Raw genomic sequence first — 15265 nt, 5'->3', positions numbered from 1 at the left:
TTCCACAAAACCCTCTCTACACTTGTCACTAAGGAAAAAATAATAATAATATTCAATTCCACCACGGTAAAACATTGCAGAATATTAAATACAGATAACAAGAAAGCAACCAACAGACCTTGGTGAAGCGAGCGAGCAGCGCCGCCATGATGTCAGAGACATTAGCGCTGAAGAATTCAGCCAGGGCTTTTGGGCTGCAGTAAGAAGCTAATGGTAACAGCACTCTCTCCAGCATGGCTTGGAGCATGGAGGGGACGGGCACGTCGCCCTGCTGGATGGTCTTGTACACGACGCAGAGCAGCTGCTCACCGCTGGACCTGCTCACACACATAACAGTTTTCAATCCACCTTATACTTGGAGGAATCAACACTGATCTAAACACGGTGGGGGAAATAAGTGCCTCACTCACCGTCTAGCAATCCTTTGGAAACACGTTTGGAACAAATCCTCCATAATGTGCTTTGTATCACGGCACAGAACTCCGGCCATCAATTTCAGCAGAAGAGGACTTTGAGAGAGTTCTAGGGCATCCAAAAACTGAAAAGGAGTGATACGGCCCACTTGCAATGACATGACATTCATGATAATGTACAAGAATAATTCAAGATATCATTAAATATATGTGGCGGGAATAAAAACCCAGAACCCGGGTGTTGCAAGCACTATGCTCAGACCAACTGAGCCATCAGAACACTACTGGTTGAGTGCTGATTCTCCCAAAGTGTCCACTTTCACACCCCCTTACGGATTTAAAGTGGACTGGTGTAAGAACAATGTTGCAGGGACTTACCATTAAAGTTGACGGAAGACCAGAGTTCAAATACATGTGTATTTGAGTATTTGTTATTTAAATGATTATTTTCTGTGTATTTGAGTATGTTCAAATAATGTGTCCGAATCAACTACTTCTATTGGATGTATTTGAAAGTATTTTAAAATAATTCCTATAACACTTATTTTAAATACTATTTTCAAATACCTAGGTTAAATGCATGGGAGTGTATTTGAGTATTTCAAATAACTTCCAAGTGTATTTCCAAATACATTCCAATATTCAACTACTTGTATTTTCAACCAAAAAAATATGAAATACTTACTTCCAAATGTCTTTGAAAGTAATTGAAATACCCTAAATAGTATTTTTGAACCCAGATCTTGTTGTCCTTACCTTTCGAAGACAGTCCATGTAGTTGTTGCGGTGCAGGGAGCCGCGAGGGAACTCGTCTGACTGCATGGGGAGGTGGGATGCCACCAGGGCCTCCAGGGCCGTCTGCAGCTGGGCCAGGGGCTCCTCCGGCAGGGTGGTGAAGAACGGCAGCATGATCAGGGCCTGGCTCTGAAGAGTGGTGGGGTTAAAAGGATAGTTCACTCAAAATACCGATTAACATTTTTCCTCTTCCCTTGACTAAAGGTAAGACAGTTTTCCATGACTATGAGCCAATCCCATGGCACTTGTCGACAAGATTAAGGATTTAGTATTGTGGTGTGGCTTATGTTCCCAACCTGGACGTCCATGATACCACAGACAGTTAATTATCCACAGCTACCAAATGACCCTTCTCCCCTCCCCAGCAACTCGGTTTTCAGTCAACATACCTTGTAAAATAGGGCTTAAAAAACCCAACATTTTAGGTACCAAGAAACAAAATCAGGAAGATTAAACTGATTAAAAACGACCTTAATGCTTTACCTTGAGATTCAACGGCAGGGCCATGTCAACGATGAGAGTAGTGAACGTAGAGAACACCAGTTGGAAAGCTTGGTGGCTGGCATTGGAGCACACAGACGAATCAATCTGCACAGAGTTAGATATGCATAGAGTTAGAATGCACAGTTAGATAAACTCATATGGGCTAAACACAAGCTAAAACCTGGGTCCAAGCTAAAACCTGGGTCCAATATTACAATGAAAACATGTTTAAAAGATGAAAAGAAGCCTATATCTGGCTATGCTGCACCTGTAGAACCTTGGAGAGCAATGTGAGGGTGGCGGTTTTACTTTCTGACGTGGAGGCGTTGGTGCCCCACCATGGCCTGAGCTGCTCCCACCTCTGCAGTATCCGCTCCACTAGCCGGCTGCCCTGGCTCTTCCTCACCGAGCGCTCCCTGAAACTGTGGTCCAGCATGCCGTTCAGCAGCACGCTCACCTGTTGCAAGGACACCAAAGACATGTAAATGTTTTACATTTTAGTCATTTAGCAGACGCTCTTATCCAGAGTGACTTACAGGAGCAATTAGGGTGAAGTGCCTTGCTCAAGGGCACATCGGCAGATTATTTCATCTAGTCTACCTGCTGCCCCACAACACTTCTTGCTTAGAGAGAGAGAGAGAGATACTTTGTCAATTTTCTTTGATTCTAAATAATCTGTTAGATGAGACCACTACTGCTCACCATGCTAGGGTTTTGGGTGGCAGCTGTCATGAGCAGCGGTACGGTGGTGTCCAGGTTGCTGAGCAGCTCTGCATTGAGCGTCATCTGGAAGAGGCTGTAGAAGTACTCTCCGTGAGAGAAGCTGAGGAAGTTCTGCTTGCGGCTGCCCGCCAGAGGCACGGACAGCATGATGGTGTTCAAAAGCAGCTCTACCAACTGCTCACTCTGCCAGAAAGACGACAGAACACAAACAGGTTAGTGCAGCAGAGATGGAGTTTGATGAAGTACTTGATGAGTCAAGCCGCAATCTGTGACCACTCATAGCTGGAGCTATGAATACAATCAAACATATTTGGAAGCTATACATTGTTTGTTTACAAAAATATTAAAAAGAAACAGAAGCCTGCCATGTAAGTAGCAAATTGCCAGAGTGCCTGGATGTTGCACTGTTGGCCTTTTCACCCCGCTTGTAAAATAATCTAGGGGAAAGACTGGAGTAGGCTAGGTGGTTCCAACCTGTCCACCAAGGGAGAAGGCCAGCTGCACCAGTCCGTCGGCTAACCTCCTGCTGCTCACGTCCATGGAAGGGAGGGCCTTCCTCTCCTCTCCGGGGGCGATGCCTTTGTATACCGCCAGGAGGAGTTCGGATTCCAGGGACTGTGCGTAACTGGGATCCTTTAACACACAGCAGAGAGAACAGTCACATATTGAAGAGATTTCAACAGGAGGGAAGGTGTGTAACATGTACTTTTTGTGCACTATAAGACACAACAATTGAACTCTGGCCTTAGTAAAGCTGGGCCCAAATGTTTCAGCAGCATCAGGTATATCAGTAAGATGGGGGTAAGGAGAGAAAGAAAAAAATAAAGAATGAAAGAAAGATAGAGAGAGAGAGAGAAAGAAAGAGCGTACCTGGCTGTGCAGAAGGGAGCTGAGGAAGCCTGCTTTGTGAATCTGTTTGCAGGCAGAGAGAAGCATCTCCATTTTGGCATGGCTGGTACGAGTGTCTGGATTGTAAAGGTCCACTCTACACAAGTCCTCCACGCTGAAGACAACATAAACCCATTACTAATCATCATTCCTACACTATGATTTGCTCTGTGCTCTCACGTTGGAACTCCTATAAAGCCCACAGTTGTCTACCGAACATGTTTTAAGGGGTATTTAGAAATGACGATGGGCTAGGGGTTGGTTTGGGACTGGGCCTGAACTGATCTTAACCTAAACAGAGGACTAATCAACACCATACAGACCTTTGCTGGGATATCCTCTTCCTGAGGCTGTCCTCCAGGTCCTCTCTGTAGGGTGAGACCAGCAGGGCCTTCAGCAGGGGAACACACACCTCTGGCAGGCGCTTCATCACCTCCAGGTCAGCCATGTTGAAGCCGATAGACGAGGGCTCACACAGCGTCAGTGCCACCAGCTCCAAAAAGGCAGAGTCAAACAGATCCTTCTCCAGTAGCTAGCGACAGGGTTAAAACAGGTATTTATCATTTTATTTCTACAAGTAAATTATCTTGCAAGTTTCCAGAAGACAGCAAACGGACACCCATGGTACCATACGTAATCAACAATACAGCGAGACAGTGGGCATTTAAATGATAAAACATCTAAAATGTTTCTGACATTTCATCCTCCCCCAAAGAATACATGCAGCTTGTGATTGCACGGGGGAATTGTTAGTGATTTAGAAGTTATGTACATACATTTCCCAGGAAGTACTGGGAGTGTTGTCTTGTTGGACACTAGCACAGAAACGAGGAGCCCCTAAATATCTACAAAGCCAAAGTAAGCCTTCACCTTCCAAAAGTCCTGTTGGCATTTGACCAGTACCACCGTGGCAAACTCCATGAGTCGTACGATGATGGTGCACTTGCTATAGTTGTACTGGTCTCTCTCTCTGGGACTGAAGAGGGAGATTCTCTGGCCTGCTCTGAAACAGCCCTCTGCTGCCTCCAGCTCCTTGGTGGCCAGTTCAGCAAGGAAGAACCCCAAGGCATTCAAAAAGCTGGATTTCTCATCAGAGCCTTCGAATAAAGAAAAAACTTGTGTGACCGAAATGCAAGTGTGACCATATTGGATTCAAACCCAGATATCTCCTGTGCGTCACACTACTTTGTTAGCCCTCTGAGCTAAAGGCGAGTCCTCATGTCTCAGGCAAGGTCACTCATCATATGAGCGTGGTTCACTAGTGAGTTTGCTCACCTAGTATCTGCTGGGGCTTGATGATGTGTAGGCCAATGAAGGTGTTGTAGCAGTCGAGGGCGGCCAGCAGCAGGTCCATCCACTGCAGCGCGGCCCTGACGGTGAAGGGGCCGGCCAGGTGCCTGAGGGTGGGCTGGGACAGCAGCCCTCCACCCTCCAGCCTGAAGATGAGGAAGCCCACACCATGCTGCTGCAACAGCTCCTGCAGCCATTGGGACGGAGACCTCTTTCCTACAGATAAAAAAAGTATCATTAAGATCTTCGTGGGCTATACACATCCTTGTCTCAGGGTAGTTAGTTGGTGGTCTGTTGATATCCCTCTAGTGGTGTGGGGGCTGTGCTTTGGCAAAGTGGGTGGGGTTATATCCTGTCTGGTTGGCCCTGTCCGGGGGTATCGTCGGTTGGGGACACAGTGTCCCCCGACCCCCCGTCTCAACCTCCAGTATATATGCTGCAATAGTCTATGTGCCGGGGGGCTAGGGTTAGTCTGTTATATCTGGTGTAATTCTCCTGTCTTATCTGGTGTCCTGTGTGAATTTAAGTATGCTCCCTCTAATTCTCTCTCTCTCTCTCTCTCTCCCTCCCTCTCCCCTCACAGAGGACCTGAGCCCTAGGACCATGCATCAAGACTACCTGGCCTGAAGACTCCTGGCTGTCCACTGTCCACCTGGTTGTGCTGCTGCTCCAGTTTAAACTGTTCTGCCTATGGAACCATGACCTGTCCACCGGACGTGTTACCTTGTCCCGGACCTGCTGTTTGATTCTCCCTCTCCCTACCGCACCTGCTGTTTCGACTTCTGAATGCTCGGCTATGAAAAGCCAAGTGACATTTACTCCTGAGGTACTGACCTGTTGCACCCTTTACAACCACTGTGATTATTATTTGACCCTGCTGGTCATCTATGAACATGAAGAACAATCTGGTCTTAATGGCCATGTACTCTTATAATCTCCACCCGGCACAGCCAGAAGAGGACTGGCCACCCCTCAGAGCCTGGTTCCTCTCTAGGTTTCTTCCTAGGTTCCTGCCTAGAAAGGGAGTTTTTCCAAGCCACCGTGCTTCTACATCTGCATTGCTTGCTGTTTGGGGTTTTAGGCTGGGTTTCTGTATAAGCACTTTGTGACATCTGCTGATGTAAAAAGGGCTTTAAAATCAATTTGATTGATTGACTGATTGAATAATATTGCCGTAAATAAAGCTACTTTTTCAGGTCAATTGTGTTTTCACTTTGTCTCGAAGCCACAGAATTGCACATTTAAATCCTTTACCTTTTTAATTTAAATGTGTCTTAATAAATAGAAGTAAAAAAAATAAACATACTATAGTTAGAATGTGTTATTGTCACATTTGTCTATTACAGAAGAACCACAGATACAAAGGACATGTCACCTGGTAGCAGGGGCACAAGCTCATAGAACAGCTCCATGCACTTGTGACGGCACTCAGTTTGAGGTCGCCCACACTGCTCCAGAAGCCACATGACCACATCGGACAAACACACCTTTTCATCAGGGGGAAAGCCCCTAGTGGAAAACAGAGAAGATTTCATAAACGATACAGTCGAAAACGCAATCATCCCAAGGGAGAGCCAGCTTAGTACATTGGTAACCTTGGAATACGCCTCTTGGTGTTCTGCTGATTGAGGTTGGAAGCCTTGTGTTTGATTATCCTCTTCAGGTGGTCAATAGCACTTCCACACTGTTGCGAGGTTCCTAAGGAAGTAGAAGGATTTTATTCATATTTTTTGCGATATGGATTTGCATGATGATGCATATTGTTGGATTTCAGCACTTCAAGACTGTATATTATGACCTCTCTGGACACATGTAAAACCTAATTATCATATTTTGTGGACTTTTGTTCATATTGAACATCATCATTAACAGAATGACAGCACCAAACTGGGGGACAATCCTTACCCAAGGATCTCTCGTCTGAATGTGCCAGTGCCAGGCTTTCAACGAATACCACCAGCGCTTCAAAGACAAACTGCTCCACCAGGGAATTCTCTTCTCTGCACAGACAAAGAAAACAAAAACAAATTGCAGTCTGTAGTGTAGGCAATCTATCCATATTTCCTTTATTTCCTAGTATGAAAGTCCCGTTTATTGTACTAACACGCTTCACAGAATCAAATAAGAACTTACCTGAATAGTCGGTAGATACTGTTGAAAGCCAGCGCGGCACCCAGCCTCTTGAAACCGTTGGGATGCAGTGCCAGGCTGTAGATGCGCTTGAACAGAGACTTGATGTTGGCTGGGCTCTTCTCTTGTTGCTTGGGGGTGGTTTGTTTGATGGACCACTTGATGAACTCGTGAACGCAGCGGCCACAGAAGTCTCGGAGTGTGCTATCCACAGGGTCTATCACGCCATCCTGAAGCAAAACTGTATCGTCATGCAACCTTTCATAACAACTGCTGTAGAATAAGTACATTTCAGTTTTACACATTCGCTCCTGGTTGAACTGAATTATCTTTCAAGTTGAAATACATTTGTGACCAATTGTGGCAACATGGGACCAAAAGCCTTAAGGAACTTCGCAGTTGCAACTACTTTTGCTACCAGTTTCACACATATTCTATTAAAAATAAAGAGTATTTAAATTCAGTAGGGGGAGAATTACCATAATAGCCTCCAAAACAGCAACTGTGTCCTGACTTTCAAATTTCTTGTTGTTGGTGAACCAGTGGATGAGCTGCATCACCAGTGGTTCGAAGAGCTGCCTTGTTATCTGAAAACGAAAAGTTGAGGTTGAAATACATGATTTCTATAGCATCTATATATAGGCCTTACAAAGTGGTCATGAAGGCTACATCAAGCCTAGCGGTTAAGAGCGTTGGGACAGTAACCGAAAGGTAGCTGGTTCGAATCCCCAAGCTGACTACATGAAAAAAAAATCGGTTGATGTGCCCTTGAGCAAGGCACTTAGCCCTAATTGCTCCCGTAAGTCGCTCTGGATAAGAGCGTCTGCTAAATGACTGAAATGTAAAATGTATGAAGGCTACATTAAGCCTTTAGGTGATGTTTTGCTTGAAGTCCTCCCGGCACAGCTACAGCCTGGTTCCTCTCTAGATTTCTTCTTAGGTTCCTGCCTTTCTAGGGAGTTTTTCCTAGCCACTGTTTGGGGTTTTAGGCTGGGTATCTGTATTGTACTTTGTGACAACTGCTGATGTAACAACGGCTTTATAAAATAAATGTAATTGATTGAGTTAGACCGTTATGGACTAACCTGGTCCACGTCACAGGCGAGCCGGAGCAGTACAGGGAACAGGCGTTTGTGCAGGTTGTACATAGGAAGGCTGCCCTTCTCCCCTTCTACCATCTGAGAGCCCTTACCCACTATGTACACCACCAAGCTATGGAGCAACTCACAGGCTGCCACCTGAACACAGCACATACATAACACACAATAACAACTTTAATAACAACTCCTGAGAAGTGCACATTGGATAAGTGCTGGATCTATAAATCTCAATGCCATGTATAGAGCTTTATTCTTTTGACTTATTTCAGGGATCTGCACACATTCACAACAATCCCAAACTATTGGGTCTACATTATCAGATATACTTTTTTTTTTTTTTTTGTCTAGCTTCCTTGTAAAATATGTTTGTTTACTAAGTTTGAGGGGCCATACTTTGGTTTGCCTGTCACTTGTGGACAGTGCCAGCTCTGTGATGCGAGGTAGAAAGGGGTCGAGGTAGATGACGGGCTTCATGTCAGCGAAAGGCACAGCGAAGCTCAGTCTCTTCTCAGAGTCCCAGGCCACGAACTTCTTCATCATCTCCTCGGCTGAGGTTGCTGGTGAGAGAATAAGATCATATAGAAACTATAGAAACATACCAAGGTGATATATAAAGATATGAGGGTATAGCCTACATACAATTAGCTGACATGCAGACATTCAAACATCACAGGAGGTTGGTGGCACCTTAATTGAGGAGGATGGGCTCGTGGTAATGGCTGGAGTGGAATAGGTGGAATGGTATCAAATACATCAAACATGTGGTTGATACCATTCCATCTACTCCGTTCCAGCCATTATTATGAGTCGTCCTCCCCTCAGCAGCCTCCTGTGATACACATATTATGTATACATACAGTACACTACATAGTGGTCCTCTGTAGCTCAGCTGGTAGAGCACGGCGCTTGTAACGCCAAGGTAGTGGGTTCGATCCCTGGGACCACCCATACACAAAAAATGTATGCACGCATGACTGTAAGTCGCTTTGGATAAAAGCGTCTGCTAAATGGCATATTATTATTACACACAGGTTTGTTCATCGTGTTTAAATCACAGTGGTAGAGGCAAAATACATCTAGATACTCACCGGTCACCAGATTCCTGTTCAGCTGCCCTCCCAGGTGTCCCAGCAACCGCACCACCCTCTTCCTCACCATGGCAACGGGAGAAGCTTCCTCCTGACAAACAAAACATCATCCTGTAATTAATATTTGACAGACTTATGCTTCTTTTACTTATAGCCAGGAAAATGACTCCTACTACTTATTACCATGGCAACATTCTTGGATCTCTTCAGGAGCTTAGTCATCACTTGGCTGTATCCTTTCCCTTTTCCCGTGGATAGAGACGTCACCTCCCAGCTGCTCTCATCTTTGTCTGCAATCAAGACAAAAAGGGGAACAGAATTATGGCCTACCGTACAAACAAGAAGGTCCGATTCCCTGAGGGAAATACAGCCAAGTAGAACAAAGACATTCTTTGTCATTTCCTTCCTAGTCTGAGATAAAGCGAGGATGGATGGATGGAGAGCGAGGTCAATGCACCATCAGTGGCGGCTGTTTTCAGGTATCCGTCGAGGTGAGGCAGGATCTCCCTGTAGTATGGCTGCATGGTGTCTCGGGGGATACGTGACGACCACACCTCCAGAGCGTCCAGCGCTGCATTGGCCAGAGGGGCGTGGCTCAGGCCCAGCTTCAGAGCCACCTTGGGTACACCAATCACAGAGAGCGGTTAAGTCATCAATTGGGATTCATTGAAACCAGCACGTATACATGTATATGATTTAGTACCAGGTAGGTAGGTATACGTCGAGTTGAAATCTTTGAGGTAAACCAGTAATAAACCCTCATGAGAGACTCAGCTACCCACCTGAAGTGCGGGGATGTATGCCTTGATGTCCAGAGCAACTATGTCATAATGAAGGGAGAGAACGAAAGTCAAGCAGGAGGCCAGGAGCTCATCTTTGTACTGCTTCATTCTCATAGCCACCTAAGGAGACACAGACCACACAGTACATCACTCTGACCAAACAACATTGCCTTTAACGCCGCTCTTCTGTATCTAGAGTGGATTCAAAAAGTAGTCGTGCTATACCTCTTTTCCAAACTTTGAGAAGAGCGCAAAGCAGGCGCCCCTCACATGGTCTGTGTCGCTGCTTTGAGCGCTTTTGGGTCCGACACCCTGTTAAAGAACGTATAGTGTACATCAGACATCAAGTTGTAGAACATACAGCAATATCGATATGTGACATATATAACCTTTAGTTCTAAACTTTTATCCAATACTGTGACTGAATAGATAGTACATATGACCCAAGAGGGAATCAAAGCCACGACGCTGGCATTGCTAGTGCATACAGCGCAAATGATATAAAACAGATTTTTAAAGCATAGTAATGGAATGGAATTGATAACCACGATTTACCTGGAAGTACTTGATTCTCTTGGCTACTTCCATGGAGACAGAGAGTAGCTTGTAGAAGCCACTGACAAGCGGGGCTCTTATGGACTGAAGGATCAGCTCGTGGCTCAAAGGGTACACCCACTGCCCAAAATACTCCAGACGCTTCTTCAGGAGCAACTCACTACAAGGACAAACAGATAGAGGACTCATACTGTAACTAGAGGTACGGACTCAGGTGCCAAACTTTCATTCAAATACTCGGCTTGAAAGCCCTGGATGATTTAGGCTGCAGTGAGGATTCAAGTGAGGATTCCACCCATTCACTGAATAAAAAACAAGGTCACAGATCTGTGCTGTATAGCCACTTTCTATGGTCGTTGTTATGCCAGACAGCACACACAGATCTGGGACCAGGCTAGTGGATGGGGACTGGTACTGTACCTGCAGAAATCAACCAGGTTGATGAAGGCAGTGAAGTCCTTGGGTTTGTTGGGCAGGAGGTGAGCTGTTGGGTCAGAGGAGGGCAGAACCATACTGCTGCTGACCTGTTCATCCTGACCCTAAGACATCACAAACCACATTGATCAATGAGAGATTCTCATGTGTTTACAATATAAATTATTTTCACACTTGGCACACCTTTATTATCGGCTAAAGCCGGGACACATTGGTGGTCACCGTTTTTATAATTATTCACAAAAAAATCAAAAGACCTTATCAGAAGAAGTCTCACCTCCTCCTCTGCGTTGACTTTCTGAACAGAGAGGTCCAGCTTCTCTACGATCCTCAGGATGGATTTCACCAGTTCGTCATAAAGCAGGCGACTCAAAGACCTCAGGGTAGCGTTCTGGGTTTCAAACCCCCCGTCGAGAAACCCAGTGTCCTACAGCAGAGAACATTGAGTCATTTATAGCGAGGAACTAATCTCTCATGGACAGCCTACGTCAACATAAATGGTAGCATCTGACCAAATGACGTGCAATTGAAGTTCTGGGTTAACCGAGATTAGTGGAGGACTAACTAGGCTAAGAGAAGAAAACTGAACAAGGACGATTAATAACATATTTCCACTTAGAACCAGACCTGGGTTCAAATAGTATTTGTTATCTTTGATAGAGCCTGCCTGCAGAGCCAAATGGGCACACATTTACACTTTTAGGACTATTATATTGGGCAAGGCTAAGCTTAATCAAGTGCAGTTAAAGTATCTGAAAGACAATAATACTATTTTAACCAGGATCTCACACGAGCATACCTTTAGATGATCACAGTCCAAGAGATCCCTGAATAGATCCAGGTAGTCGCGACAAGAGGGAACCCTCCATTTCCCAGTCTGCATTTGAGAAGCCTCTGCAGACTCCCCCTCCTAACAGAACAGGTACCACCATTAACAAGTTCCCACTGAGAACAACTCATCCCGCCACCTGACAACATCCCATCCTCCCAACAATACACTAGCCTGCCAACTTTCAAACATGGTTAAATAAAATGTTGGGTATACCTTTAAATAACAAAACTATGCAACTAAGTAGAGTTGATGAAAACAATGTCAACAGTCCATGTTCTCATTTTAGAGCACAAAAACATATTGACATAATGACCTCACCTCGGGAAGGACAACAGGCTTGGAACAGACACGAATTAAGCCCTGGTGCACTGAAAGCAGAAAACAAAACAATTATGGCATAGTGATGCATCAGAAGTTACGGTAACAACAACTTTGACGGCTTAATGAGGCCTTCATAAACCCTTTATAAAGGTCGATATAGATGTTATTAATACATAGGCGTTCTAAAAATGTCCTTACATCTGGCACTTTGACGATTTTGGCAAAACGCTTTCCAGCCTCTACCTTGCATGGCATTTGTACACAGCCTAATTGATTGTAGCCTAAATGGTTTGTGAAGCAACTATGTTGGCCTTATAAAAGGTTTTTGAAGGCCTTCATAAATGGCATATATTATAGGCTAGAGTCTGTGTAGTGTAAAAACACTGAACGCGAACACATTGTTTGACTCGTTTTCTTCAACTCACCCACAGAACTGATGAAGCTCCAGAATACTGGACCCTTGGATGCCATGGCAACAAGCACCTTGATGATGGCACGAGTGCAGGTGGGCTGCATTCTCACACTGTACTGAGGGAAGCTGTCGATCTGTACCACCAGGAGGCGCTCTAGCACAGGTGTGTAGACCTCAGGGATCTGTGGGTGCACGACAAACAGTGATATGGTAATGCTAGTCTCTCCCCCATCCGTAACTAAAGTTACATCTGTCGGAACATAGGAACAATTCTTCCGGTGCGCTAGATTTAGCATCACTGATTATTTGGACAAATCACGATTTCACGGGGGTAGGCATTTTTCAAATTTCGGAAGGGGAGGGGTTCATTTGGACTGGGTTCTGGGGTTACCTTGTCTAGGTGGATGAGGACACTGGCGATGGAGTCCAAGAAGCTGGGGAGCTGGTAAACGTTGTCCTCCTCTCCGTCGGACTCCGTGAGGTACATCTGTTTGCAGCGTTGGATCAGCTCTGTGTACATCAGGTCCACGTCTTGAGGGCAAACCACTTTACATGGCTGCATCAGCAACAATTACACAAGAAACGATTCAGTAATGCAAAATAACAGTGCACAGGATAAATTGAATATACCACAACTCCAAACGCATGTACAATATCAGTGACTAACTGTAGTATACTACAACATAACAAACCAGTCAGTGGCTTTTCCAGCAGGACAAGACAATGGGAGAAAATGGAAACGTACCGCTGCAAAGAATCCGTAGCCACGGATAGCAATGGAGAGCTCCTTGTGAGTGGAGTCCATGGTCTTGATTATGGCACAGAACTTCTGCATGAAGAACTTGAGTTTGCCTTTGTGCTCCTCAACGTTCTCTGCCACCAGGAGAGCAACCTAAAGCGACAATCCAACAAACTATTATATTTCTCAGGGCACAGAAGAAACACACTAGTCTTTGCAGAATAAAGGAATAGAGATACTGTTATTCACAAAAATCCTCTCAAGTGAAACATTACCTAACCTACCAGTCAAAAGTGTGGACACACCTACTCATTCAAGGGTTTTTCTTTATATTGTTGAATAATAGTGAAGACATCAAAACGATGAAATAACAGATATGGAATCATGTAGTAACCAAAAAAGTGTTTTATATATTTGAGATTTGAGATTCTTCAAATAGCCACCCTTTGCCTTGATGACAGCTTTGCACACTCTTGGCATTCTCTCAACCTGCTTCATGAGGTAGTCACCTGGAATGCATTTCAATTAACAGGTGTGCCTTCTTAAAAGTTAATTTGTGGAATTTATTTCCTTCTTAATGCATTTGAGCCAATCAGTTGTGTTGTGACAAGGTAGGGGGGTATACAGAAGATAGCCCTATTTGGTAAAAGATCATGTCCATATTATGGCAAGAACAGGAATACTTAACAATTTCCATGGAAAACTTTACAAAAACACATTTACTTGAAGAACAGTGCAGATGCAAAGTTTGGTACCAGAATGACGGTTTGTTCTGTCATTCTTTGACCAAACTTTGCATCTGCACTGTTCTTCAAGTAAATGTGTTTTTGTAAAGTTCTCCATGGAAATTGTTAAGTATTCCTGTTCTTGCATCTTGTAAAATGTTCAGTGGACATTGTTAAAAGTAATCATTGTGCAGAGTGTTATGGTTTGTTTAACTCTGCAATCATTGGTTTGTTTTAAATAAATATTAAAGTGAAAAATCTGAGTCTCAGCATCACTCTGTTACCATGGAATTGCCCCTAACCACATACTGGCTTTCAGGAACGTGGTAAGCCCACCTGTTTGAGGAAGGACTCCAAGGCATAGTAACTGGTCTTCTTCATCTCCTGGTTGATGTGTCCACACAGCTTGGACATGACATCAAACAAGGCTCTGTAGTGGTCCATCAGCAAGTGGCTGAATTGAGCTGCATGCTTTGCTAACAATCTCAGTCCAGCTACAAAGGGTAGAAACAGTGCTTATTGTCAAGCTCAAACAATGCCAGACCTGGGTTCAAAAAGTATTTATTTCCCCCCCCAAAAATATTTTTTGCTACATTTGATTGAGATTGCCTGGTGCCATGGAAACAAAGGAGTAGTCATGAACATGCAAATGATTTGGCACTCAATGCAGTAAATCTTACCAAAGTTGACCGCATAACGGGACATCTCCACCTGATCAAAAGAGAGGATGTGAAATGAACGGAAGGATGAATGAACAGTCCTATTGCTCACATTAGACACAACCAGTACGCTACCACATAGGATACTGAAAGCACTAATTGTATAACATTTTACCAACCTGAGGACTAATTGTCTTCAGGGTATACTCAAATATTTCCTTTGAGGTTCCTGGGTCTGCAAAAAAAAAAAAAAAAGTGAAAATACAGAATGACCTGAGAAAGTCAATCAGAAGATTTACGACCGCAAAAAAGCTTTCCATACAGGAGCAATACATTCAGTTAAGTAAAGGCAATAAACACAAAACACACACCGTCTTCCATTGACTTGGTGAAATTAACCATTAGTGCTGTGATCCCTCTCAAACATCCAGCCACAACAGTAAGCTTTGGCTCCTTTGTCGATGAAGTCATCTAAAATGGTTTCAACATTGCAACCAAAATAAAATTTAATTTAATGCACACAAGAAAATCTATTGTAATGAACACGGCTCAAATACCACACAGTCTACTGCAGGAGTAGGCAACTAGATTCAGCCGCGGGCCGATTTTTGTCGGACCGGATATTCGGGGGGCCGGAACATAATTAAAATAATTTGTACACTGCAAATTGACCAACTAAACCCAAAAAGAGATTGTTTATTAAAATAACAATCATTTAATATCTTGATTATATTGAGACACGATCACATGCAGTTGTAGCCAAATAGATATACACCCTTGACATTTCTTAAATCATTCTCTATTTCTTTTTTTAAAAGTTGAAATTGAAAAAAACTGTCTCCACAACCTGTTATGGATTTTCAACAATGCAGAACCAATTACATTTTTGTAAACT

At 44.1% G+C, this 15265-nt stretch overlaps 1 protein-coding gene across 1 annotated transcript in view; it reads right to left on the bottom strand.

Annotated features, from left to right (window-relative positions):
* Nucleotides 1–15265, bottom strand: part of prkdc (protein kinase, DNA-activated, catalytic subunit) — a 50427-nt gene that overhangs the window by 31661 nt on the left and 3501 nt on the right. Inside the window, exons 7-41 of the mRNA XM_041861830.2 lie at nucleotides 14742–14841; nucleotides 14550–14605; nucleotides 14392–14422; nucleotides 14048–14205; nucleotides 12993–13139; nucleotides 12639–12803; nucleotides 12261–12429; nucleotides 11833–11882; nucleotides 11482–11592; nucleotides 10960–11109; nucleotides 10668–10786; nucleotides 10248–10407; nucleotides 9918–10004; nucleotides 9693–9812; nucleotides 9368–9527; nucleotides 9094–9200; nucleotides 8911–9001; nucleotides 8216–8379; nucleotides 7808–7960; nucleotides 7202–7309; nucleotides 6726–6952; nucleotides 6498–6592; nucleotides 6188–6290; nucleotides 5968–6101; nucleotides 4578–4808; nucleotides 4173–4399; nucleotides 3626–3834; nucleotides 3285–3417; nucleotides 2889–3047; nucleotides 2394–2597; nucleotides 1960–2148; nucleotides 1692–1796; nucleotides 1170–1337; nucleotides 411–538; nucleotides 119–317 (exon numbers count right to left, since the gene is read on the bottom strand). Of these exons, the coding sequence (XP_041717764.2) occupies nucleotides 119–317; nucleotides 411–538; nucleotides 1170–1337; nucleotides 1692–1796; nucleotides 1960–2148; nucleotides 2394–2597; nucleotides 2889–3047; nucleotides 3285–3417; nucleotides 3626–3834; nucleotides 4173–4399; nucleotides 4578–4808; nucleotides 5968–6101; nucleotides 6188–6290; nucleotides 6498–6592; nucleotides 6726–6952; nucleotides 7202–7309; nucleotides 7808–7960; nucleotides 8216–8379; nucleotides 8911–9001; nucleotides 9094–9200; nucleotides 9368–9527; nucleotides 9693–9812; nucleotides 9918–10004; nucleotides 10248–10407; nucleotides 10668–10786; nucleotides 10960–11109; nucleotides 11482–11592; nucleotides 11833–11882; nucleotides 12261–12429; nucleotides 12639–12803; nucleotides 12993–13139; nucleotides 14048–14205; nucleotides 14392–14422; nucleotides 14550–14605; nucleotides 14742–14841 (4917 nt within the window). The remainder of the gene's footprint in view (nucleotides 1–118; nucleotides 318–410; nucleotides 539–1169; nucleotides 1338–1691; nucleotides 1797–1959; nucleotides 2149–2393; nucleotides 2598–2888; nucleotides 3048–3284; nucleotides 3418–3625; nucleotides 3835–4172; nucleotides 4400–4577; nucleotides 4809–5967; nucleotides 6102–6187; nucleotides 6291–6497; nucleotides 6593–6725; nucleotides 6953–7201; nucleotides 7310–7807; nucleotides 7961–8215; nucleotides 8380–8910; nucleotides 9002–9093; nucleotides 9201–9367; nucleotides 9528–9692; nucleotides 9813–9917; nucleotides 10005–10247; nucleotides 10408–10667; nucleotides 10787–10959; nucleotides 11110–11481; nucleotides 11593–11832; nucleotides 11883–12260; nucleotides 12430–12638; nucleotides 12804–12992; nucleotides 13140–14047; nucleotides 14206–14391; nucleotides 14423–14549; nucleotides 14606–14741; nucleotides 14842–15265) is intronic.

This window comes from Coregonus clupeaformis, chromosome 34 (assembly GCF_020615455.1).
Source record: "Coregonus clupeaformis isolate EN_2021a chromosome 34, ASM2061545v1, whole genome shotgun sequence".
NCBI classification, from domain to species: domain Eukaryota; kingdom Metazoa; phylum Chordata; class Actinopteri; order Salmoniformes; family Salmonidae; genus Coregonus; species Coregonus clupeaformis.
Note: the sequence above shows the minus strand (reverse complement) of the source record. Positions and strands in the feature narration are given on the sequence as shown.